The following is a 22,992-nucleotide window of genomic DNA, read 5'->3' on the forward strand; positions in this document are numbered from 1 at the left end:
GGAGCTAGAGCACCACAGCCTGTGGAAGCATGCCAAAGAATCATAGAATGGTTTGGGTTGGAAGGGATGTTGAAGACCATCTAGTTCCCACCCCCCCCAGCCACAGGCAGGGACACCTTCCACCAGGGCAGGTCACTCAGAGCCTGGCCTGGAGCATCCCAGGGATGGGGCACCAACAGCTGCTCTGGGCAGCCTCACCACCCTCAGAGTGAAGAATTTTTTCCTCATACCTAATCTAAATCTACCCTGTTTCAGTTTAAAACCATTGCCCCTTGTCCTGTCACTACAGCCCCTAACAGAGTCCCTCCAACCCTTCCTGCAGGCCCCCTGTGGAGGCAGCTCTCAAAGGCACACTACGCCAAGGGTTTAGGGGTTTTTTAACGCTTATCCACCACGAGGTAAGAAACACCGTGCCTTCCACCTCAGGCCGGCCTGCTGGCCCCGGCCTCTCCGAGTCTTAATCGCACGAGGGGCGCAGCCCGCTCCGCCAGCGCCCCACGCGCCGGGCCGGCCGGGGCAGCCGCGCTGCCTGCCGGGACTCGTAGTCCGCGCAGGGGCTGCTGGGAGCTGTAGTTGGCGGGCGGTGCCGGCGCGCCGCGCGCCTCCGTCAGTCAGCCCGTCGGCCTGCGGGGCGATGGCCGCCCGCTCCCTGCGGCGCTTCGGGACCGTGCTCCCCCTCGGCGGCGCGGCGCGGCGCGGCAGGTACGTGAGGCGGGCCGGGGGCGGGAGGGGGACTGTGGCGTCCCTCTCCTTCAGCCGTTACCGGCCGCGGCGCTGACCCCTCCCCTCCTGTGGCGGGCTCGCAGCGAGACGTGGCAGCGCCCCGGGCCCGGCCTGAGGGCCCGCCGCGGCGGGCCGGGGTCCGAGGCGCCCGCGGGGGTGCGGGCCGGCGCGGGGCTCCGCTGGGAGGGCGCTGTCCCCGCCGGAGGCCTCTGCTTTACCCCTCGGTTGGGGTGCACGCTGCCAGACCTTCGCTTCTCGGAAGGCCTGGAACAGAAATAGGCTCTCCATAAGCAAGCTGTTTCCTGGAAAAGTGACGTTTTGAGGAAAAACATTTTAATTTTTAGGGAAAAGCGTTTCTGCGGTCAGTAAGTCACGTTGTGAGGTCGCTTCCTGCCGTTAATGCATACCCACGAGTGGTTTCTGTATCCCTTCTTGCCCATCTGAACCGTTTATTCATGGACTGTATCTCTAATGTGCTCCTCAGGTTTTATTTTTGGTAGTGATGTAGCATCTGTACCTTCAGCATGTTTTGGATGGTCGAGGAGGGAGGGTCCATTTAATTGTCTCCATATTTAGACAGTAAAACAGTGTACAGTCATATTTTTGAATGTTGTGGAACATGGCTTATAAAAGGGAAACCCATAACAAGTGCTTTGGTTATGTGAGTGAAATGTGGGCAGGTGAAAAGAAAAACAGTCAAAATGCATGTTAGCTTATTCTAGAGGGTTTTTTTTCTTCCCTGGTGGGGGAAAAAAGCCTGAAAAGACCACTTAAAATGTGGTAAAATCAATCTACAACACATAATAGAAGCAACTGTGTTTGGGACTAAATGTAAAGTCTTGTGTCTGAAAGCTCTTGCTCTTATATGTGTGAAAGCTGCTTTGCCCTTCTCAAGGTGTGCACCAGGTTTCAAATGGGTGACTGATGGGAGCTGAGCAGGCTTCCTTCTTGGAAGATCATCAGAACTTGCCGTCAGTGCGAAACTCCTCTGTACACCAGTTCTCTGCGGCTGTGCCTGTGTCACCCAGCAGAAGCGGCTCTGTACAGCAAAGCGATGGGTGGCGGGGCCCAGACACCGGTGCTGCACATGTCTCAGGGGCTTCTTAGGCTGGGCTCGCCGTTTACAGCCATCCCCCTTTAAGGTGCCCTGCACAAGCTTTTTCTCAGGTTTCATGGAAGAGGAATCCACATAGTATTAATCTCTGGTATCACTCCCTGATTAAACAGAGTGAAGTAATTGGGCATAATTAGGAGATTTCCATCCAAAGCACACTCATCCAAAGCTAAAACACTAACGCAGATGTTTCTGTGTGTCTCAGCATTTGCATGTTTTGTTATGCTGATTTGGGAGGAGGAGGAAGGAGTGTTTTAGGAGAGGTGGGGTAGGGGCCGTGTGTTCAGAGGGAAAGTGACAGAGTCAGTTTGGGATGTCCTTGTATCGTGCCTGTGCTCCAGAAAGAGGTGATACTATTGTTCTGGCCAGAGTCCTGTTCTCATCATTAAATTCATTAAGAGTAATTGGCTTAAACCATATGGCTTCAGTCAACTTCTCTGCTACATCTCTCTATTTGCCTTTCCGTGACATCACTCTGTAAATCTTTCTGTATCACCAGATTACTTGGATAAGCCTTTCACACAGTCTGGGGCTTCCACGTGTCTGTCACTTCAGGATGTGTCAACTTCCTCCAGTGGGATTTCTGCCTATTTTTAGGGCAGCTGTGATCAAGACTGGTTTTAGAAGATGGAGCACAGTGCAGTGGACAGACCATAAATAGCACTTGCCCTTTTTAGTCATGTGTTTCTTTCATCCTGAAGGAACAAGTAAATTGAGCGGCATTTTCAATTCTGCATAATAGTCTTTCTGAAAAATTCCTTTTGGAGTCGGTCTGTGGTTCTTGTTTCTTGCCTACAGCTTTTAAGGCAGTCTCATCTGAACGGCATCTGATACCCAGGGCATTTCACTGCACGAGGAAGTGTTCTGTGACTTGGTTTCACAAGCTGGAGAAAGGAGTCCATGCAGGCAGCTCTCTGCTTCACGTAGGCAGGTCCCTGTAGCTGAGGCACCAACTCGTGCATTCCCTTCTCCTCCTACACACCGAAACACACCCATTCGTTGAGTGTAAATCTCTTGCAGAGGAGAATGACTCACTAACCTTTGCTCTTGGATGCAAAAGAGTTAACTCATTTGTGTAGTTTAAGACACAGGAGTCTAACCTGTGAAGTACCTAGCAAGACTGCTTTCTCAGCTGCATTTCAGGTTTTTTGGCTGATCTGTAGCATGGCTAATTTCCATCCCTGCAGCTCCTTAAATGAAACGCAAGACAGTGAAGGACAAAGCTTGTAGCTGGTGCTTACCATGGACACACCTTTTATTTACAAAGAAGGCTTTGCAGTTGTTTAAAGCTTCACAGATCGATTTTGAAGACTTGGTGGAGGGGATCCTTCTCTGTCCTCACCTCTGGTTTAGTCTACTTTCTATAACTGAAAAACCAGTCAACAAAATGAGTGTGACAAGCATCTTAAAAATCATTCAAGATGGGCTTTTGTGCCCCAAACAGATCTCTCTGCAGCCAGGGATAAAATATGGAGTTTTCTTCTGTGTTGGGTTTCCTGGAACCCAGAAGTGCAGTGGCTGGGCAGCTTTTTGAAAAGAGCCTAGTGACCGCCCCTCGTCTGGTTCTTTGAAGACCAATGTGAGGAACATCCTATTCTAGAGCAAGTGTACGCAGCAGAAGCGTTCAGGCTTCTATTTGGCATGTAATGTGTCAAAAAGGAGTGGTTTGACATACAGATCATGTTTTAAGTACCCACTTAATGAACAAATTGCATATGCAAATGTCTTCAGGTAGGAGAAGGAAGTTTGCCATTAATGTTGTAGGATGTTTAGCAACCTTGTATTAAAAATAAAATGAGGGAAAATTGGGCTGCTGAGCACAGATTGGTAGGAGATGCTTGATGGTCTTTGGGCTGATATAAATCTCTTCAACTGTGCTTTGGTCATAGAGCTGAGCCAGTCTCAGCCCTGGTTGCCACTCAAAGGGGGACACCCTTTCCCCATATTCTCCCTCCCACATCTCACCAGGCTTCATGTGTTTGTCTTCTCTTTTGTACTGGCACTTGCTCTCATCTGATCTGTCAGCAAACCTATTCAGGGATACAGCCGGAAAAGCCTTTTTGTTTGTAGGGTTAGTTTTCAGCTGGTTTAACTCCTGAACCTTTATTCCTCACAGTACTGCAATAAGGGGAGCAAACCTGTCCGTTCCAGTTGCTGCTGTAAGCTTAGCTTCCTGAACTGCTGAACCAACACTTAGATCTCATGACCTATTTGAGAGACCCAGAAACAAATGCTGTGCACTTCTGCAACATTGTACCCGAGCAGTAAAGCCGTGCTGAAAAGTAAGAAAGCTTAATGGTGCAGGCTTGGTAATGTGAGCTCAGCTGTATCGATTCTGGAGCCTAAATTAGCAGCTCTGTGCAGTGTTGAATTGTGCTATATGAAGACAGACACTTGAGTCAGTGCCAGTGCAGTGATTTCTGTGCCATGCTGTGTTTCTCTCGGTAGATGTGCACTTAGTACATGCAAAACCCCTCTATGAAAGGGGATGTTGAAAGACCCGCTCAGCGGAAGAGCCCAGGTGTTCCCAAAAAAAGAAGACACCCTCCCTTCTTAAGTATATACTAAAATGTTTCCTAAATTGAGCTGGTTTGGAAGTAAATTGAACTTTCTTCTGCAGACTGTTCCTGGAGAGGGAGGTAGGCTGAGGCTTTAGCCTCATGTTGGCAGGAGTGGGGGCTGTCTAGGTTGGTTTGTAAAAGCAAGTGGAGTAGGAGGGGGAGTGAAAATGCTTGGTTTTGCTCTTGGAGTGACAGCATTGTTACTGCAGGTGAAGGGCTTTCTGAAAAAGAACAGAATGAACTGAAAAATGTTTTCTCTACTTTTCAAAGTGTCTAGCATGCTGGTTTTGATCATCTTCTGACCAAATGGTTTTCAGACAGACTTCTGTTATCTAGTCTTTGGGAAACCTGTGAGATTGTTACAGTATAGAACAGGCTGCTAAGCACCTAGGTGGTGTTTAGCTCAATCCAATTATATCTGACTCTTTGGTTGTTTCATCATTTCATCTGCAAGTTGTGGAGTCAGCCTTCTGGGTGAGCTCCACCTGCTGTATCAACACAAAACACGGGGAAGTGTGCTTTTTAGTTGAAAAGCATACTTGGGATGAAGAAGTCATTGAAATAGGGTAGGCTTCAGCACTTGAAGCTTGGGCTTGGTTTGGGTTTTTTGCCTTTGGGACTCTTTCATTGCCAGTAGAGATAAAAACATTTGAACTGCTTACAACTGTTGCAGAATATTAGGGACAATGTTCAGTCCCTTTTCCAAATACATCTAATAGAGCTGTGAAGGTCCTGGCAGAAGGCTGCAGAATATTTGGGGTGCACAACACTTGGTCATGTCTCTTGACAGTTCTCATTGGTTTCTTAGACATGAAAACTTAGCAGTAGACATGAAAACTGGGCAGGAGTCTAGCGATTGCTACTTTGTAAGTAGAACTGGTTGGCAAAAGGTTCAAGCTCTCCTCCTCTTGACTAAATAGGAGGAAAACTGAATATACCAACTACTATGTCTGTTTGCACCCAGGAGAACGAATGGGTCAGAGCATCCGAGAACTGGATCCTCCGTTAGCCAGCAGTTTGAGATGTATATGTCTTTCCTTGCTTGTTGAATTGCTCCACAGAAATCCACAGCCATTCCATGGTGTGACTTTCCCTTCTGTGATCTCTGCACCATCTTAGGTAGCAGGCTAGGCTCTGCCTGGCTAGCTTAAGTGTCATGGGCTTGCAAATCTTACAGAATTTTGCTCAGAACATGTAGGGGTTTTTAAATAACTGTAAAACCATCTTTATACTACCTGCCTCCTTTTTAAGACTACCTTGCAAAAATGTTTCCGAAGTTTGTCATTCAGTATTGACCACCTGTACTGGGAGGTCAGCAAAAATGCAACCCACAACTTGTGTTCCTGTGAAAATCTGAGTCTTTTCAAGGTATGTCAGAGAAGTGGTATACAGCCTCTGCAGTGACATGTAAGTCTAAAATAAAACATTTTTTCAAAACATCTGTCTGTCTTGCTGTACTAGTTGTCCATATTTTCTGAAAAGAGCTGCAATTTTATTGAGAATCCTGTGTAGCTTTTTTAAGAGAGCCTGCTTTTAGTAATGACACTAAACTAGAATTCTTGTTGGCCTGTTGTTACTTAACTTTCCTTCTTTATCACTAGTTTGTATTTCAGGGAGTCCCCCTGTGTTTTCAGCACTGCAGCTCAGCAGAGAAGTACAGGAGACGAGTGTGGCCCAGAAGATCCCCGTGATGAGCCCAGGCATCCCCTTTCTGACTGTGCCTTAGAGCACAAAACCATCAAATTGGAAGAACAAGTCCAGGATTTAACTGTGAGTATGCTGCTGGTGGCGTCATGGTATCTTTTGTTCAGTCCCCTTGACTTGGTCTGTCTTTCAGCCCTAGGTTTTTCTGTAAGCCCTATGACATGCACACAGCACTGCTGTGCTATGCAGATGTGCTATGCAAATGTGCTATGCAATGTGCTCTAAGTGTGAGAGGGTGCAGTGTGAAAGTACAGTCTGCCTTCTCCAGGAACACCACCTGTCAGTAGCACCTAGGAGCAAGACACTGACAGTATGATCCTGGCAGGCAGCACTGTACATTGAAGATGGTCTGGTCAATTCTTTCATTGCATTGTACAGAGGGAATGGCAGTAGCTTCATCCTGATTATCATCACACGTTGTGTCACACTGGATCCAGATTGTCCAGGGAGGAAAGTCCTCTTTAGTGACAGTGATGTGGTGGAAATGGTAGGGATCATGTCATAGGGACTTCGAAGAACAGATGTGATTAAGGAGAGGATTAAATACTGCAGCACCAGGCAATTCTGACAATAATCACCCTGAGAATATTACTGCACCAAACGATAAATCAGGCAGTTGCAGATCTGTTGCTGAGACCACCAGCTTGCCTGCTAGAGAAAGGAGTGTCTCAATAGCTGCAATGAGTCATGCAAAAAGCAGCAGCCTGACAATGCGGTGTTCAATTGAGCTGTGCCTTGAATGCTTCTGGCCTTCACTTGGGTCTTTTGAGGGAGTTGCAGCTGTGCTTGATTAATCAGTAGGAGAGAGAATTCGGTTTGCCTGTAATGAGAATGCAAGAGCCCAGCCCAGCCTTCTGACATGAAGTGGGCTCTTTATAAAGTGTTTCTAAGAGATTGCCAGCTGTCAGGAGATGGGTTTTATCTCCTCGTTTGATGTCTCCCCTTGCTATTGTGGTTACAGGAGCGATACCGGAAAGCCTTGGCAGATTCTGAGAAGGTCCGGAGGAGAACACAGAAGTTTGTGGAAGATGCCAAGCTCTTTGGTAAGCAAAGTGAGGCAAAGCAATGTTGATTGCACTGGCCTGCCTGCCTGAGCATAAAATGCTGATCAACAGCTTTTCTCTCCCCCTGGGTCCTGCCCTCATTCATTGTAAAGTCTGGCATGATGTGTGGCCTGAAATCTTGGTGTCTGGGCTTGCTCACTATTTTTTCTGTATGTCCAGCTATGTCCTATCAGGTTTAGCTCAGTGAGGGTTTTGTACTTTTTTTTTTTTTTTTTTTTAAATTAAAATAGGCCAGTGCAACTGAGTGTAGTTTGGCTGAAATTGCAGGCTCTTCTGTATGCTGAGAATTGGCTCTGGCAGGATGTATCTCATACTCTCAGCTGTGTCAACAGGTTGTGATCTCCTTTACTATATTAATGGCCTCTTTGCTTCTGCTCTAGCTTTTAGGAGGTAGATCCTGCCTAGGAAAAAGGTTGTCAATCAGATATTGCTTAAAATTTCTGTAAGAAATATTTTAGCATCGGTGAAGTGAGCTGAATTTGTAGCTTTGGCAACAGAGGCAGGTGAAGGGGGAAGAAACTGCTGTTTAATCATTCCACTCTGTCAGCACCATCTCTGAGAATGAGAAACTTGCTCTCCACAGTACATGAATCTCAAAAGGTTTTTTGTTAGTTAATTCTAGTAGTTTTGAAATTAGAGCTGTTGTATTTTTCTTACTGCTCTACTTGTGCTATAAAATGACTGCAGAATTCTGGGATAATCAGCACCATTGGTTTTGGGGGGGTGGGGGTTGAGCTTTTTGAATTTTATATGTAGTATGCTTCAGATCTGAAGAAAAATCAGGTTCTTGATTAGAAGTTGCTCATGGAATGAGTCATGGGGGTCTGTAGAGCATTAGAACAGACTCCGGTGCAAGAGGAATACCTGAGAGGAGGTTGTAGCAAGGTGGGAGTCAGTCTCTTTTCTCAGGTAACCAGTGATAGGACAAGAGGAAATGGCCTCAAGTTGCGCTGAGGAGGTTTAGATTGGATATTAGGAAAAACTTCTTCACTGGGAGAGCTGTTAAGCATTAGAACAGGCTGCCCAGGGAAGTGGTTGAGTCACCATCCCTGGAAGTATTTAAAAGATACGTAGATGCGGCACTTAAGCCCATGGTTTAGTGGTGGACTTGGCAGTGCTGGGTTAATGGTTGGACTCAATGGTCTAAAGGTCTTTGCCAACCTAAATGATTCTGTGATTCTATGAAATGGTTGGTAATAGGTCTGCTTCTGTCTGCTCCTTTGTTGCTTCTCCTTCATGCTTCTTCATTCTGTGCACGTTTAAACATGTACATACAACTATAGACAACACCTATTGTTTCTCTTTCCCTGTTTTCCTAATGTCTTTCCAGTAAGTTAGTTATGGCATCTATGTAAATGAAGGGAGGCTGGTTTTCCTGAAATTTCTGTGCTGTGTAATACGCCTTCTGGAAGTGTATATAGTCTAAACCCATTTTTCTAATGAAAAGGACTGCATGACTTTTCATGACCAACTCAGGGACCATTTTGTCCAGTCCTTCCATGGTAGTTTTAACTTACGAAGAAAATTGTCGACATACTTTTGAATGGTCATGTATTATTTTTACTTCCCCCCATTGTGTTTGTTCCTATGTGCATGGGCATTTGTGTGAGTTGCTTGGAAAAACATTTATGCCCGTAAGACTGTATGAGAGGGTGTGGAACAGTGTCCTAAACAACAAGTCTTAGTTGCAATAACGTTTTGGAGTGAAATACTAATGCTCTGCTTTGTCAGATATACTAGAGAGAGAGAGATATGTTGATGTGTATAGTTGTACCTTTCCTGCATATACCTTGAGCTGGGGAGTCTTTCGATTACTACCCATGTAATACTCAAGCTTTTGCTACAGGATACAGAAGACACTGTCTGCTCTCACTAAAGTAACAGTGCAAATGAATTAGCAGCTTTAAAAGTGCCTTCAAACTGCTGTGACTTTGTGCCTGTCATTGGTACTGTAGCTGTGTATGTTCTGTAAACTGCACTTCATTTACTTTTTTTTTTTTTTTTACATTTCTTTGTGCCTGTAGGGATCCAAAGTTTCTGCAGGGACCTTGTGGAGGTAGCAGATATCTTGGAGAAGACTGCTGAGAGTGCCGCAGAAGAAGCGGAGCCTAGTAATCCAAATCCAACCCTGAAGAAAATCTGTGAAGGCCTCTCTCTTATAGAGGCCAAATTGCAAAGTGTGTTTGCCAAACATGGCCTTCAGAAGATGAACCCTGTTGGTGGCAAATATGATCCGTATGACCATGAAATAGTCTGCCATGTACCAGCCGAGGGAATGCAGCCAGGCACGATAGCGCTGGTGACTCAGGATGGCTATAAACTCCATGGTCGCACTATCAGGCATGCACTCGTCGGCGTGGCGGTAGAGTCACAGGAATGACGTGGGCTTACCCATTGGCACCTGGGACCTTACTGAGCTGAGGACCCCTCAGCACAGTCACAACTGCAGCTGCATGTCTTTATTTATTAAGCTAGGTTTGTATTGTATGTTGGCTTCTTTATAATGTGTGCAGTCATTTTGCCATTAATTCTAAGGTACTTCTGTATTTAATAATCCTTTTTGGAGTATGTGGCGTAGTACTAAGAGTCCTGCTATTTGTCAGAAACACGGCGCTGTAGCCCTTTTCTCCGTTGCTCATTTCTCCATTAAGACTTGTATGGGGAAGTGGAGAGATACAAGAGAGAAAGGGAAATTCTGTGAGAGCGAAGGAATCTTGTCTCCCGGTTCCATCTATGAGACAGACTCTTGTAGTGGCCTTCAGGAAAGTAACTTCTCTGCCTCAGATTCCATATCTGTATTAAGGGAATATAATAATACTTACTGACCTACCTCACAAGGATGTGGTGAGGCTTTTTCTTTGCAAAGCACTTGGAAGAGGAAAAGCCCAAAAGGCTGAGTATTATTATCAGACTGATTTTGGTGTCTTCCCTTGTCCCTAGACCCCTCAGGTGAAGTTGATCACTTGAAATGACATTTAGAGGCAGCTTTTTCTTAGTCAGTTCAGGAAAACAATCCCGAATTAATGAAATCTCTGTCATACTACAGTTGAATAGGGATGAGGTTTTAAAGAAAAATCAGTTGTTAGGTCAGACTAATGTTAATAGTTGTTCTCCGGTTAAAATTGCAGCTTGCCTCCTTGCTCCTAAAGGTAAAACAAGGAGTTTTGGTTCTTGATGGAGCCAGAAAACTCTTCTCAAATCTCTTTTTCTCCAACCAAAAAGTCTGTTTAGAGGAGAGTAATTTCTCTTCCCTGATGGGTGTTTGTGCAGCTTTCAAGCATGATAAACTGTGTGCTTTTTGTTGCAGCTGCTGGCAGAATGGAGATGTGCCCTTAAGCAGGAAATCTGGACTTTTATTTTCTCAGCTCTGCAGTATTGGTACTCAGATAACAGTAATTTCCAGTTCACATTCAGATTCTACTTTTGCATGGTCATAGTAAATATTAAACCTTTTGGGTTTTGATGCAAGGAGAAAAATCTTTTCTACTAAAAGTCCCAAGTGCCCTTGAACCAATTTTAGCAGCGGTGACAAGAAAGCAAGAGAAGCAGAAGGCTGAGGAAGTGAAAGCTGACCTCAAGCTGTCCTCTTAGTTGGAGGCATGTTGTTGTCACAGCATGGCATATGTATTTCCCAGTGGTCCTTTTGCCTGGGAGTCCATTTATCTCAGCTGAAAGGATGCAGTCACTGAGTAAGATCGGAATTTAACCCTTTACAGAGCACCTATACAAGCAGTATAATGACAGAAGAGTTCTTTAACCAGCCTATGGTCTGCACTACACAAAACCAAGGCAGGAGTGGTTGTTGTCAGGTTGTTTCTTACTGATTCATTAATTCCTGCCTTTGTACTTTCTGGAATTGGATCCATGGCCTGACAGTTATTTGAGATCCACTTCCAAAAACTCTTTACTTATGGTGGATGCCATCACTGGTTTGGAAGAAAGCTTATTCTTCTCCCATTCCTTTGCAGGCTTCAGTTGCATAATCCTTTTGTGGTGGACTTCAAGATTACCGCAGCCTTCCATTAGCAGCTATGGACAGTCTTTCATCTGGGGAGACTATGTGCAGCTAGTTGGTTGTCATTCCAGAAATTTAAGGAAGATGCACATTTCTAATATGCTCCATGCAAGCTGCTTTAGTGACAACTGTATGTGGGTGACTCAGTAGTGGATACTTTTTAAAGTGCAGTTTTCTGCCTCTGCATAGGTAGGTTTTCAGGCTGGTATTTCATATTTCAACCCTGAAACAGCGCTTCATGGTAGCATTAACGTTAGATCACTTTGGACAAACTTTTCATTCAATGTTCTTGTTTTATGACGTTGGAAATTTCAGAGATATACAGGACTTCCTGTTCATTGTTTTGCTGGTCTGCATGCTGACTGGGTCACTAGGTTATGCTGTTACTGAAGACAAAGAACAGGTAAAATACAAAATGTGTCAATGCAAGTCTTGCTGTTTTGCATCAAGACTGTCTGCGGCCTCTTCTGAGGAAAAAGTGTCTTCAGCTGGAAGGAGTGGCTGGGTTCTCTGCTGCTGCTTCAGCCCATGCTATATCAGCTGAGTCTTTTTGCAATGTAAGGGGAGAGCTGGTTTTGGAAACTAACTTTGAATGTGAGACTTTATAAGGAACTAAACAAAATGAAAGGCACTTTACACAACAGGTGCGTTTTTGTCATAGAAAGGCTACAGCTTACCTGAGCCAGATTTAAAAGTAGTATGTGAACAGAAGTGTTGGGATTCAAATCCTCTTTAAACTGACCCACAGAGCCACTTGACTGTGAAAATATTTGGTCCACGTTCGGACTATTTGCCAAGCCTGCCTGTCTCCTCAGCTAGTATTCACCCATTTTTGCCTTAAAGAAATACCCTAAAATGCACTCCAGACCTTCTGTCTGTACGAAGAGGTTATTGATTCAGCTTGTATATCTGGGATCTGTTTTCTCTGAGGCACTGCTGCGTGGCCAGAGCAGGAATCTGAGGGATCTGGTTCCTGTGCAGTCTTTCTCACCCTCCCATAGGCCCTGTTTAATTACGGGCAAGCTATTTTCCCAGTTCATGCCCCATTTTTTTCAATCTCTGAAACTTCTAACAGGATCTTATCGGGCTTTTATGATGATTACTGTTAAGATGTACCCATCGCTTAGAGACTCTTTTACAGATGTTACCAAAGAGATAAATACTGTAGCTGTTGTTTGTCCTAGTTTCTGCTTCCTTTGAATGGTGAAGTGAAAATGAAATAACGAAACCTGGATTCCATCACAGGATCCAGATTTCCTAGGCAAAATTTTATTCTCTTGCCTTTGAAGCACACTTAATGATCTCTCTTATCATGGATGAGATTGCATAAGGGTGGATTGAATTTCTCCTTTGTAGGTTCTTGCTCCCTTGTCTGCCCTGTTTGCGTAAAGCTTGCACACTCGGCACGGTGGGGCAGAGTCCCCACTGGTGCAGTTCCGTTGCACTCTGCAGAGTTACGCTAGAGAAGAGGCCAACCCATGAGCTTTTTCTCTTCAGTCACTTTATTCAATGACTGTTTCATAGAACACAGGAGCACATTAGCAGGGACAGAACAGCAGAGGAGAGGAAGTGTCACATACCTCTTAGTCATTTCCACTCCGTTTGCCCAGCCATGAACTGAAGAGCTCGAGCTGGGAATGCAGACTAGATAAGATGTGCATGTGACCATATCTGCGGACCTGCATTTCTGCTCTTGGGAAGTGGGCAGCCCCACTGAATGTGGGTATTTGCCTTGTTCTGTGACTTTGCCATGCCCTGTCAGTGGGATATCTCTGAGTTGAACTCCTGGACGCGTCTCCAGTGGCACTGTCTCGTGAGCGTGGCAGCATCTTAATTCTGACCAAGAGCAGTGCAGAATGTGAATGTTGCTTTGTGAACCTTAAATTCTCAGTGCTTCATCAGCAGAGCTTCTGTTGAGACAGCTGTGATAAATCAATAGCTATTATCAGTCCTTTAATTTTTTAAAAAATGTATTTAAGGTTTATATTGTGAATATTGTAGAATTTTTTTATTTTGAAAATTGCAATGTTTTGATATTACTTGCGAAGTCAAATGAACAAATGAACAAAGCGTTGCTAATCTCCAAAAATCTAGATCGATTTAGTAGATGGGAAACCTGTATATATTGTGGGGTTTTGTGTTTCTGTGCTTTCTGTTTACCTAAAGCTTCTGGCTGATTGAAAGGCAAAGACTGAAGTGTGGGAGTGGTGCAAGTGATTGACAAAGACATTTGACTTAATGTTGGAAATTGGTGGAAATTCCTTTAGATGTGCGGATACTGTCCATTTGCTAATTAAAAAAAAAAGAATCAGAGTTGCTTCTTTTTCCTTTTTTCCTTGCCCCAAACTGCTGCTCATTCCAACTGCCACTGTAATCAGGTGGAACTGCAAATTGAAAGGTTTCTCTCTATTCTTGAGCCCATTGTCTAAAATAAGGGATATAGTCCATGGCAGTACTTTATTGAACACTTTATTAACAATGCTTTAGGTGGACTTCTGGAAATGCAGACGTGTGTGTGTGTGTGTGGTCCTTTCTCACACAGGTGAGTTGTCAGCAATTTCTGCACTGATAAACTGCCCGGGTGTGGTGTTCTGTGGTAGTTCTGTGCCTGCTTCTGTATCTATTCTAGTAGGTCTGTTGACAGACCATTGTGTAGAAAAATGCTGTCTGCCAACCTTTGGTGGTGGTTCATTCTGAAGAACGTTGCTAACAGTTTAGATTTTGATATCTGGTTTTATTTTTGCCCTTCTATCCTCCTACAGCTTTGCTTTGCTGCTTTTTTGCCCTTTTGTGTGTGGTGTGTTGTAGCAAGCATACTGTATGGCAGCTTGGTTAAGGATGGCTTAATATACTATGTATTAACCTTTGTGGTATCTGCAGGTCGGTTATGATTTCAGGGGTTTGTTGGAGAAAGCAATAGGTTTTCTCTGTAGGGGTGTGATTGCAGCAGATCTCAGTCTCTCCTCCCGCATCCTCTGCAAAAATAGCCAGGCCTCCATTCCTGGTTTTGCCTTAGTGACAGTTGGTGCCATGTCAGTGGGCCTTTGCTTGCCTTGTTCTCCTGAAGCTCTGAATGCCCCGGGCACTTCTCACGAGAAGAAAAACCTTCGCAAAAGACCATTTACAAATGGCCTTTATGGGGTGAAATCTGTGCTAAAGCCAAGTCCCCTTGTGATCACAGAGGTTGTGTCCCATTACAGGGGCTCTCCCTCATTCTGCCTAAAATGTGCAGGCATGGCTCTGCGTTCACTGTGATGGCACCACTGACCAGACTAGTCCGGGAAATATTGCTGCCTGCTGCTGTGTCTGTTAATTTCTGGCTCTGCTGCAACAGTGAGAGTTGGGAGTTCTCAAACCACAGGCACCGCCATCTGCAGAAAAGCATTGGAGTTTGTGAGCAAGGGGAAGAGCGCGGTATTGCAGAACGCCTGCAAGCAGGGCATGGTCTGCCATGAGAGGGGAGGCGATCAGGAGCGGTACTGACCCGGACTCCTAGGAGCCTCGCTGTGTGTACAGCCAGATTTCTTGCCGCCCACAGCCATAGTGAAATCAGGCCGGTTAAGTAAGAGCTTGTTAAAACCCGAGGCATGCTGCAAAGATACTTGCGTGCTGTGTTTTAAGCTGCTTTGGGAATGTTGTCTCCCCATCTCTGTGGGTTGATACTGCACATTGTGAGGACTTGGGTGAGCTGAGCAACGGTACTTTTTGTCTGTGCCCTCCCAAAATGTTCATACCTGAGTTTCTGGGTTGTGCATGCTCCCCGGTGCAGGAACTGAAGTGGCTCCTCACTGGGGGAAAGGAGGAGGCCTGTGCTTCTGTTTCTCCTGAGACGAAGTTCAGATGACGGGTTCTCAAACTAAATTTTGTCACTTAGTACAGAGCCAGCCCTGGGCTACAGCAGGCTCTAGGTCTGTAATTACATGCCCTAGCTCTTCTAGAGCTTTTTGCTCAGTCTTTGCTATCCTTTGTAATCCGAGTAGCAGCAGGCTCCCAGGTGGGATCCCCGTAGCACAAGCTGCTTGCTGCCAGGGCACCTTGTTTTGCCCAGGGCAGAAAGTACAAGCAGAAGCTTGAAATGCCCTTGCTGACGCATAAACCGAGCAGGATGCAGCCTGCTCCCCTCAGCCGGGTCCTGAGCACCACGTACAGACAAAGCACATGGAAAAGGTGCTCTGGCAGCAGCCTGCAGCAGGAGGCGGGGGGGGGGGGGGGGGGGCTGGGTTTGGGCTCTCGGTTCACCATCCAGCTGCTCCCCAGGGGGGTGTTGCCGGGTGTCCTGGTGGGCGAGGGGCCCAGGGCACTGAGGGTGGCCGCCGTGCCGCACCCAGCGCTTTTGGATGTGGAGGGTCTCCTCTGGCCCTCGGCGTCGTTCCCTGAGGCTGAGTGCTGGCAGATGAGCCATGACACCCGGGCCGCTGTGTCCCCGGCCGGCCTGGCGCTGCCCGGCGGCGGAGCAGGGCTGCGAGCATCCCCCGGCGCTGCGGGAGCGGAGCCCGCGGGCCCGTTCCGGGGCGAGGCCGGGGCAGGCCGGGCTCCGCCGGCCGGGAGCGGGGCGGGGCCCAGCGGCGGGCGCGGGGGCCGGGCCTGCGGTGGGGGCCGGGCCGGGGCGGGCGCTGCCGGGACCCGCTCTCCGCGCCGCCGCCCGCGCCATGGCCCCCGCCGTCCGCCGCGCTGCTGCTGCCGGCCCTGGCCGCCCTCCTGGCCGCGCCCGCCGCCGCCCGCGCCCCGCCGCGCAGCATCGGTAGGACCAGGGGGAAGGGGGGCGTGCGGGGGAGGGGAGGGGAGGGGGCGCCCGCGCCGGGTGCCGGCAGCGCCCGGCCCTCTGCCCGCCTGCCTCCGGGGGTGGGAGCGGGGAGCTCGGCACCCCTCCGCGGAGGAGCAGGGCGTGCTGCGCTGCAGCCGGGCGACCCGGGAGGGCGGGGGCAGCGCGGCCCCCTGCGCTCTCGGGACACGCTGCTGACCCGGCGCCCCTCGCCCCTCGCCGCCGCAGCCGTGGTGGGCGCCGGGCTGGGTGGCTCGGCCGTCGCTTACTTCCTGCAGCAGCACTTCGGGCCGCAGGTGCAGCTGGACGTGTACGAGGCGGCGGGCGTGGGTGGGCGGCTGGCCACCGTCACCGTCAACAAGCAGCAGTACGAGAGCAGGGGAGCCTCCATCCATGCCCTCAGCCTCCACATGCAGGACTTCGTCAAGATCCTGGGTGAGTGTGGGCACCGCAGCACGTGCATGGCCCCCCTCCCGCAGCTGGGGGGCTGGGGTGCCCCCGGGCTGTGCCCTAGGCATGGGGGGGGGGGCTGCTTCCAGTCTGCCTCGGCACCCCTGGCATGCGGAGACCCCCTTGCTGTGTCCCTGTGCCCCCAGCCCTGTTGTGCCCTAGAAGAAAAAGGGACGGGGTGGTCCAGTAGAGCACCAGGGCAAGGGGTCCCGGTGGAGTTAGCGTGGGCTTTGTTCACAGACTCCAACCAGTTTGTCCCAGTAGGCAGCAGCAACTCCATGGGGTGCCCCAACATGTAGGATCTGGCTGGGGTCCCAGTGCCCCGGCGTCTCACGCTCCCTGATGCTCCTCCAAGAGCATCTTTGCCCGCATCCCCGCTGCGGCAGTGTTTGGTGCTGGCCTGCGCCAGCAGCTGGCCAGCCCCAGGGAGGTGTGTGAGCCCGGTGGGGCTGGGGCCCCCCTGCTGCCCGCAGGCCTCAAGCACCGGCGCGAGGTGGCGGGGAAGAGTGCCATATTCAGCGGGGAGCACTTTGTCCTGGAAGAGACCGACTGGTACCTGCTGAACCTCTTCCGGCTCTGGTGGCACTATGGCATCAGTTTCCTGCGCCTGCAGATGTGGGTGGAGGAGGTGATGGAGAAGTTCATGAGGTAGGAGAGCCCACAGGGCTGGGGGGACACGGAGGGTCTTCCCTGGCATCGTGGCATCACCATGTGCCCTGTGCTCCTGTCTGTTCCAGGATCTACAAGTACCAGGCACATGGCTACGCCTTCTCCAGCCTGGAGGAGCTGCTGCGCTCCCTGGGAGGTGATGCCTTTGTCAACATGACGCAGCGTTCAGTGGCCGAGTCCTTGTTGGAGGTGGGTGTCACACAGCGCTTCGTGGACGACGTCATCGCGGCCGTCCTGCGCTCCAGCTACGGGCAGTCGGTGCTGGTGCCTGCCTTTGCAGGTGAAACTGCGGACCCCCTCTCTTCCTCCTCCTCATGTGACTCTCCTTAGCATCCCCTCTGTGGGCAGACTATTGAGCCATCCTCCTCTTCCTCTCCCCAGGAGCCATGTCGCTGGCAGGCGCCCAGGGCAGCACCTGGGAGGTGGAAGGAGGCAACAAGCTGGTGTGTTCAGGTCTGCTGAAGCTGACCAAAGCCAACGTCATCCCAGCCAGGGTGACAGGCATCTCTCTGCATAGCTCAGGTGAGTCTGGGCACGGAGTCTGCCCTGGGTGCCACTGGCCTGGGCATGGGTCTGAGTGCACCAAGGTGGGAGGTTGGTGGTGGCAGCATGGCAGTGCTGGGGCAGAGGGGCAGTGTTGGCAGGCTGGAGAGCATCCTGGTCACGGTAAAGCATTTGGGTGAGGGCCCAGGGGTCTGTCCAGCTCCTCCTCTTGTCTGATCTGGTACAGGCCTGCAGTACAGACCTCAGCACTGAGGTTCCCCTCTCTCCCTTCTGAGGTCCCTCAGGTCTCTTCTATGGCACCATCCTTGTTGCAGGCTGGCTCCTCCATCCAGTACAGCAGAAGGTCTGGATAGTTGAGGTCTGGGGGGTGGGCTGTCCTGCCCCATTCCTCCTTGCCCCGCTGGCCTGGGCTTCTCTCGAAACTTTCTCCCACAGACTTGATAAAATATTTCCACTGCCCTAAAGCATCGGTGACTCATACATAATGATCTGATGCTATGGTCCAGCACTGGTGTGTACTGGAAAACCAGGGGATGGAGGCCATGCTAGAAAAAAGGGGGCCAGGGCAATACCACCTGGGGCTTAGGGCCACTCCTAACTGTCCACCGTCTTTTTTCAGAGGGGAGAGCCCTGTACCAGGTACACTATGAGGGCAGTGAAGGCCAGGGCTCAGCTTTCTACGACATGGTGGTTGTGACAACTCCCCTGCACCCCAGCAGGACCAACTTCACCTTTGAGAACTTCGAGCCGCCCATCCCCGACTTCCCTGGAGCCTTCCAGCCTTCCGTCACCTCTGTGGTGCACGGCTACCTCAACTCCTCCTACTTTGGCTTCCCTGACCCCAAGCTCTTCCCCTTTGCCAGCATCCTCACCACTGACACCCCTGAGCTCTTCTTCAACGCCATGGACAACATCTGTCCTGTCAACATCTCTGCAGCTTTCCGTCGCAAGCAGCCCCAGGAGGCTGCGGTGTGGCGTGTCCTCTCCCAGCAGCCGCTGGATAAGCAGCAGCTGAAGACCCTCTTCAGGTCCTACTACTCAGTGCAGGTGACAGAGTGGCAAACGTATCCCCGCTATGATGCTGCCAAGTCCCTCCCACCCATCGTGCTCCATGAAAACCTTTTCTACCTCAGCGGCGTGGAGTGGGTGGCTAGCTCCATGGAGATGATAGCGGTGGCGGCCAAAAACGTGGCCCTGCTGGCTTACAACCGCTGGCATCAGGAGCTGGAGAAAATTGACCAGAAGGACTTGATGCACAAGGTGAAGACCGAGCTGTGACACCCAGGGGAGGCGGTGGGCCAGGAGCTTCTGTGTGTAGTAGCTTGGGGAGTATTTATTGCCTTGGGGACACCAGGGTGTTTGGGGCTGGGGGAGAAGAGACAGGCTGTGTCCTGGATTACTTGAGTGTGTGTTGCTTTCAGGAATATAGTCCCTGCCCAGTGTTGCTGTGTGTCTGAGCCACGTGCCTCAGTTTCCCTGTTCCCCTTCCCCAGGCTCTACTGGAAAGGAGCCTGTGCCTTTTCCTGTGAAAAAGGGTCACTGTGCATCTGTCTTTGGGAGGGACCTCGGGGGGCTTTCAGGGACGAGACTGGCTGGCGTTAGTAGCAGTGGTTTCCCCCCAGCGAGCTGCCTGGCTCCTGCCGCAGCCTCTCCTGCCTTCCTGGCTTTGCCCCTGGGAAACTCGGTGGTAGGGCTGGCCCCAGCTGGGGCAGGAGGTCCCATGGCCTCTCCCGTGCCGTGCGTTCATGGAGCCTAGTCCTGCTCGCTGGCCCAGCACCCCAGGGATGGGTGTGCGGGGTGGGCTCTTGCAGGTCCTGGCTTGCAGGAGAAGTGCCTGTTGCCAGGTGCTCTCTGTTTCCAGGGGTGTCTGGAGCTCCCTGAGCCTGGGACTTGGCTGTGTTTTGGGGGGCAGAAGAGACTTGCTGGGAGAAGGCTGGGCAGCACCCACCCCGGGGCAACCAGGGCCAGAGGGGCAGCGTGATGAGCCAAGGCAGGGGGCGGCTCAGACGGCGGCCAGCAATGCACTTTATTGAAGACCTCAGAAGTTGCCCAAACCACCACTTGGCCCATTTGCTGGGCTGCCTGACCTGCTGCAGAGGATCTTGTAGCTAGGCTGGGGAGGACTAGGAAGGACCAGGGGCTCCCAGGGCTGTTGCACCGATGAAGTGAACATGGACAAATGGGGACTTCGGGGAGGGAGGAGGCTTGATCCTGCCCAGCCTGACTCTCTCCCCCAGCGCACCCTGCTGAGCTCCTCCCTGGAGGTGAGGGGGCTCGGGGTGGTGCCTCACCGCGAGGCCAGCTATGGCACCACGTAGCTGGGTGACTTGCAGGGGCTGCCCCCACACTGGGTGTCCCCGGAGTGGCTGCTTGGGCTGAAGCTGTGGATAGGAGTCTGCAGGGGCATTTTCGGGGAGCTCTTGGGGGTGGCCATCATCTTGTTAGGGGCTCTTCTCACCCTGATGCTCCAGGTGGCCCTCTCCCAGGGGGCTGGGCAAGCTCAGGAAGCAAGAGCAAGCTGGTTAGATGCCTGTGAGCAGCTGCAGGGGTTAGCCTTGCAGCCTTAGAAGATGCAGGTGCAGCCCACAGCAATGGTCTCCATGACCATCTGGTACTTCTTGGGACAATTCTTCTTCCCGGAGGGCTTGTGCCCCGCTTCACCTGGCGCCTGGCAGAGCAGCCGGCGGACAGGCAGCCGGCTGTAGATGGGAATGCTGGCCATGGTGCGGTCCTCCTGCATCGTAAAGGGGTTGATGCAGCCAGTGCAGAGGCATCGGGCTTCAGGGATATCTGCTGGGATCCGTGTTGCATCATGGTTTATGCTGGAGGAGAGAGAAGGTAAGACAAGGCTGGAGAGACAGCGAGATGGGGAGCAGTGGGCAGCTGAGGATGGGCAGGGCAATGCCTTTGCAGAGTGAAATGGGGTACTGCATTGCATTGCATTGCACTCCCAAGTAGCCTCTGCAGCCCCATGATGCTGGAACCGCGGCCACCATGGTGCTTGCTGGCACAGAGCCACCATGCACGTCCCCAAGGTCCCTGCCCCAAACTCACCTGTAGGTCCAGGGGGACAAGCTCCTCCGGTTGGACCTCCAAAGCCTCAAGTTGACCTGGCACTTGGTGTCACCTGGCTCAGAGCTGTTCCTCAGCTGGCGTACCATGTCCTGGATGCTGCGCTCATAGTCTGCCATGGTGGTATAGGGGTCGTCTGGGGCCCAAGCGAGGGCAGGGGTGGCCGTGGGGGGCCGTGCCAGGCCCCTTCTCCTGCCCTTTGCTGCCTTGCTTTGGTCCTTTGCTTCAGGGACCAGGACGATGGTGAAGATGCAGAGGAGAAGCTGAGGAGGAAGGAGAATGGTACATGACTATCTGGCCCACAGGGCTGGCGTGGAAGGGGAGCTCTCCCACCTCCCATGGGTCACCAGGTGACAACAGGACAGCATTGTCTTTGAGATGGCACATGCAATGCCCAAAGGGCAACACTGGCCTGCAAGCGAGACCCGTGGGAGCACAAGGGCAGTTAGCGGGGATGGTGGGCACATGGTTGTGGTGAGCCCCTAGCCCAAGCCCTAGCTGATGTGTGTGGCTGCAAAGCCCCTTCCCCTGGTCGCAGCTGGCAATTTGCGTTGCCCAAAGCGCCCCTGCCCATGCTGCTGGGGCCGTGCCCGGTCCCTTCCCTACCCACCCCCAGGCACAGTGTGCTGGGAGGGATGGGCACACCCTCAGCTCAGGCTGTACCTGGGCAGCCTCTGGTTTAAAAGGCGCTTTAGAGATGAGACAGTCAAGAATGGGATCTTTATCCGAACCCTCCTCTCCCTCCCTCTGTGCTCCAAGGACGGTAAGAGAGAAAAGATGCTTTTTCCTTTCCTTTTCCCTCTGGCCCCGCAGGGCTGAGCTCGCATGTGCTGGCACCCGGCAGGCTGCCCAGCAGTGAACAAAGTTGCTTTCTGTAGTGCTGTTCCCTGCTATTTGTGTCCCTGCAGCCGGCTGCAGGCAGCCCCGCACCCTGCCCGCCATCCCACAGCCCTGCCTGCCGTCCCGCAGCCCTTCCCATGGTGTGCCGTGCCCAGCGGCAGGGACTGCTCGGCCAGGGCTGTTTTCCCCCTCCAGTGCCGGACTCTCCGATCCGACTGTCGTGGCTTTGCTCTCCGAGGCTGTTGCATCCTCACCGTGCCAGGCGTGGGAGCGATGGGCCTGGCAGGACACAACATGCATCTCCACAGCAAACAAACCCAGGTAGCCACCCGTAAACAAGCATGCAAATAATTATATTAAAGAAAGAAAATGAGGAGCGAGCCCTGAGCCGCCGTGCAGTCACCTACCAGGTTTGGAGCCCGCTCCATCTCCACAGAGCAGCTGCCGGCTGCCGTCCTGCAGTGTGGCTGGCACCAACGAGCCAGGGAGCTAAAAAGGGAAAGCCCCAGCCCCGGCTCCACTCGTCCAGAGGTGTGTCTGGTCCCCGAGGTGCCAGGGAGCCTCGGCGCTGGCAGAGCAGGGGGCCAGCGTGGTCTGGGACTCGGCCACCCGCCGCCTCCCCGGGCACTGGCTCCACCTGTAGCTCTGGCAGTGGCTGTGGTGGGTTTCCCCCTGGACTGGGCAGCCTAGAGGGGCTTGCTGGGCAATAGCCTTCCTGGGGAGGGGGTTTGGGCTCTGGTGGTGCCACCAGCTTGGTCACAGCCCTGCCTGGGTCAGGAAGGATGTGGCTGCTGGGCTGGGGGAGCAGGGGTGTGCAGAACGACTTGGGGTGGGCTGTGTCGGGCGCTGCCAGCAAGGTGTGCGGGTAGCCTGGGGCTGTCCTGTTGTCCCTGTGGGGACGGCTGAGAACCTGCCGTCATCTGTGGGCCACCACTAGCTCTGCTGTCCCCAGGAGCCACCAGACCCTTCTGCCCAGTGGTGAGTCGATGGCACCCATCACTTCCTGCACTGCTGGTCTGTCTGTCCACAAACCCTTCCCCTCCTGCTGTCCTTAAACCTGTCCCCAACCCCTGGCAGTGGGGACACACCAGCTCTGCTCACAGCTGGCCTAGGGGCTGAGCCCCAGAGCTGCAGGGTTGCGGGGGTTACTGGTGGGGTGCTGCCCCCAGCCATGCCCTGCTGCTTCCCAGCGGTGCGGGAAACTGAGGCACGGGGGTGCCGGCTGTGATGCCCCGTCCCGGGGGCCGGGGAGAAGGGGCCTCTCCCGGGAGGGGGCTGGGCGTGGGCCGGGGCCGCAGCAGCCCGGCAGTGCAGCTCCCCCAGCCCTGGGCTGTCCCTGTCCCCGTGGCCAGGCAGCCGCTGTGCCACACGATGGTGCTGTCCTCCACTCAACCGCACCGCCAGCGCTCCGTCCTTCCCCTCTCCACCCCCGCTCCGCAAACCTCCCTCCCGGCATCCTTCCATCCCTCCCAGCATCCCTCCATCCCTCCTCCCCTCCATCCATCCCTCCCGGC

At 51.7% G+C, this 22,992-nt stretch overlaps 3 protein-coding genes across 4 annotated transcripts; 2 read left to right on the top strand and 1 right to left on the bottom strand.

Annotated features, from left to right (window-relative positions):
• The first annotated feature begins 203 nt into the window (after window positions 1-203).
• GRPEL2 (GrpE like 2, mitochondrial) lies at window positions 204-12,354 on the top strand. 2 transcript variants are annotated; one of them, XR_005829355.1, is made up of 5 exons: window positions 204-702; window positions 6,000-6,168; window positions 7,064-7,145; window positions 9,191-9,641; window positions 11,135-12,354. XR_005829355.1 is itself a non-coding variant. In XM_040603978.1 (4 exons), the coding sequence occupies exons 1-4, from the start codon at window positions 635-637 to the stop codon at window positions 9,544-9,546; spliced, it is 675 nt and encodes a 224-aa protein (XP_040459912.1). In that variant the 5' UTR covers window positions 204-634; the 3' UTR covers window positions 9,547-12,354. The 2 variants fall into 2 exon arrangements, 1 of the variants encoding a protein (XP_040459912.1); XM_040603978.1 differs by having other exon boundaries at window positions 9,191-12,354.
• Window positions 12,355-15,843: 3,489 nt separating this feature from the next.
• Window positions 15,844-19,010, top strand: PCYOX1L (prenylcysteine oxidase 1 like). The gene is made up of 6 exons (XM_040604811.1): window positions 15,844-15,922; window positions 16,172-16,378; window positions 16,867-17,041; window positions 17,131-17,342; window positions 17,444-17,584; window positions 18,186-19,010. The coding sequence occupies exons 2-6, from the start codon at window positions 16,354-16,356 to the stop codon at window positions 18,842-18,844; spliced, it is 1,212 nt and encodes a 403-aa protein (XP_040460745.1). The 5' UTR covers window positions 15,844-15,922; window positions 16,172-16,353; the 3' UTR covers window positions 18,845-19,010.
• A 428-nt stretch (window positions 19,011-19,438) lies between these two features.
• IL17B (interleukin 17B) lies at window positions 19,439-21,688 on the bottom strand. The gene is made up of 2 exons (XM_040604410.1): window positions 20,621-21,688; window positions 19,439-20,388 (listed from the first exon to the last, which is right to left on the bottom strand). The coding sequence occupies exons 1-2, from the start codon at window positions 20,755-20,757 to the stop codon at window positions 20,130-20,132; spliced, it is 396 nt and encodes a 131-aa protein (XP_040460344.1). The 5' UTR covers window positions 20,758-21,688; the 3' UTR covers window positions 19,439-20,129.
• Between the last annotated feature and the right edge of the window lie 1,304 nt (window positions 21,689-22,992).

Source organism: Falco naumanni, chromosome 8 (assembly GCF_017639655.2).
Source record: "Falco naumanni isolate bFalNau1 chromosome 8, bFalNau1.pat, whole genome shotgun sequence".
NCBI lineage: Eukaryota > Metazoa > Chordata > Aves > Falconiformes > Falconidae > Falco > Falco naumanni.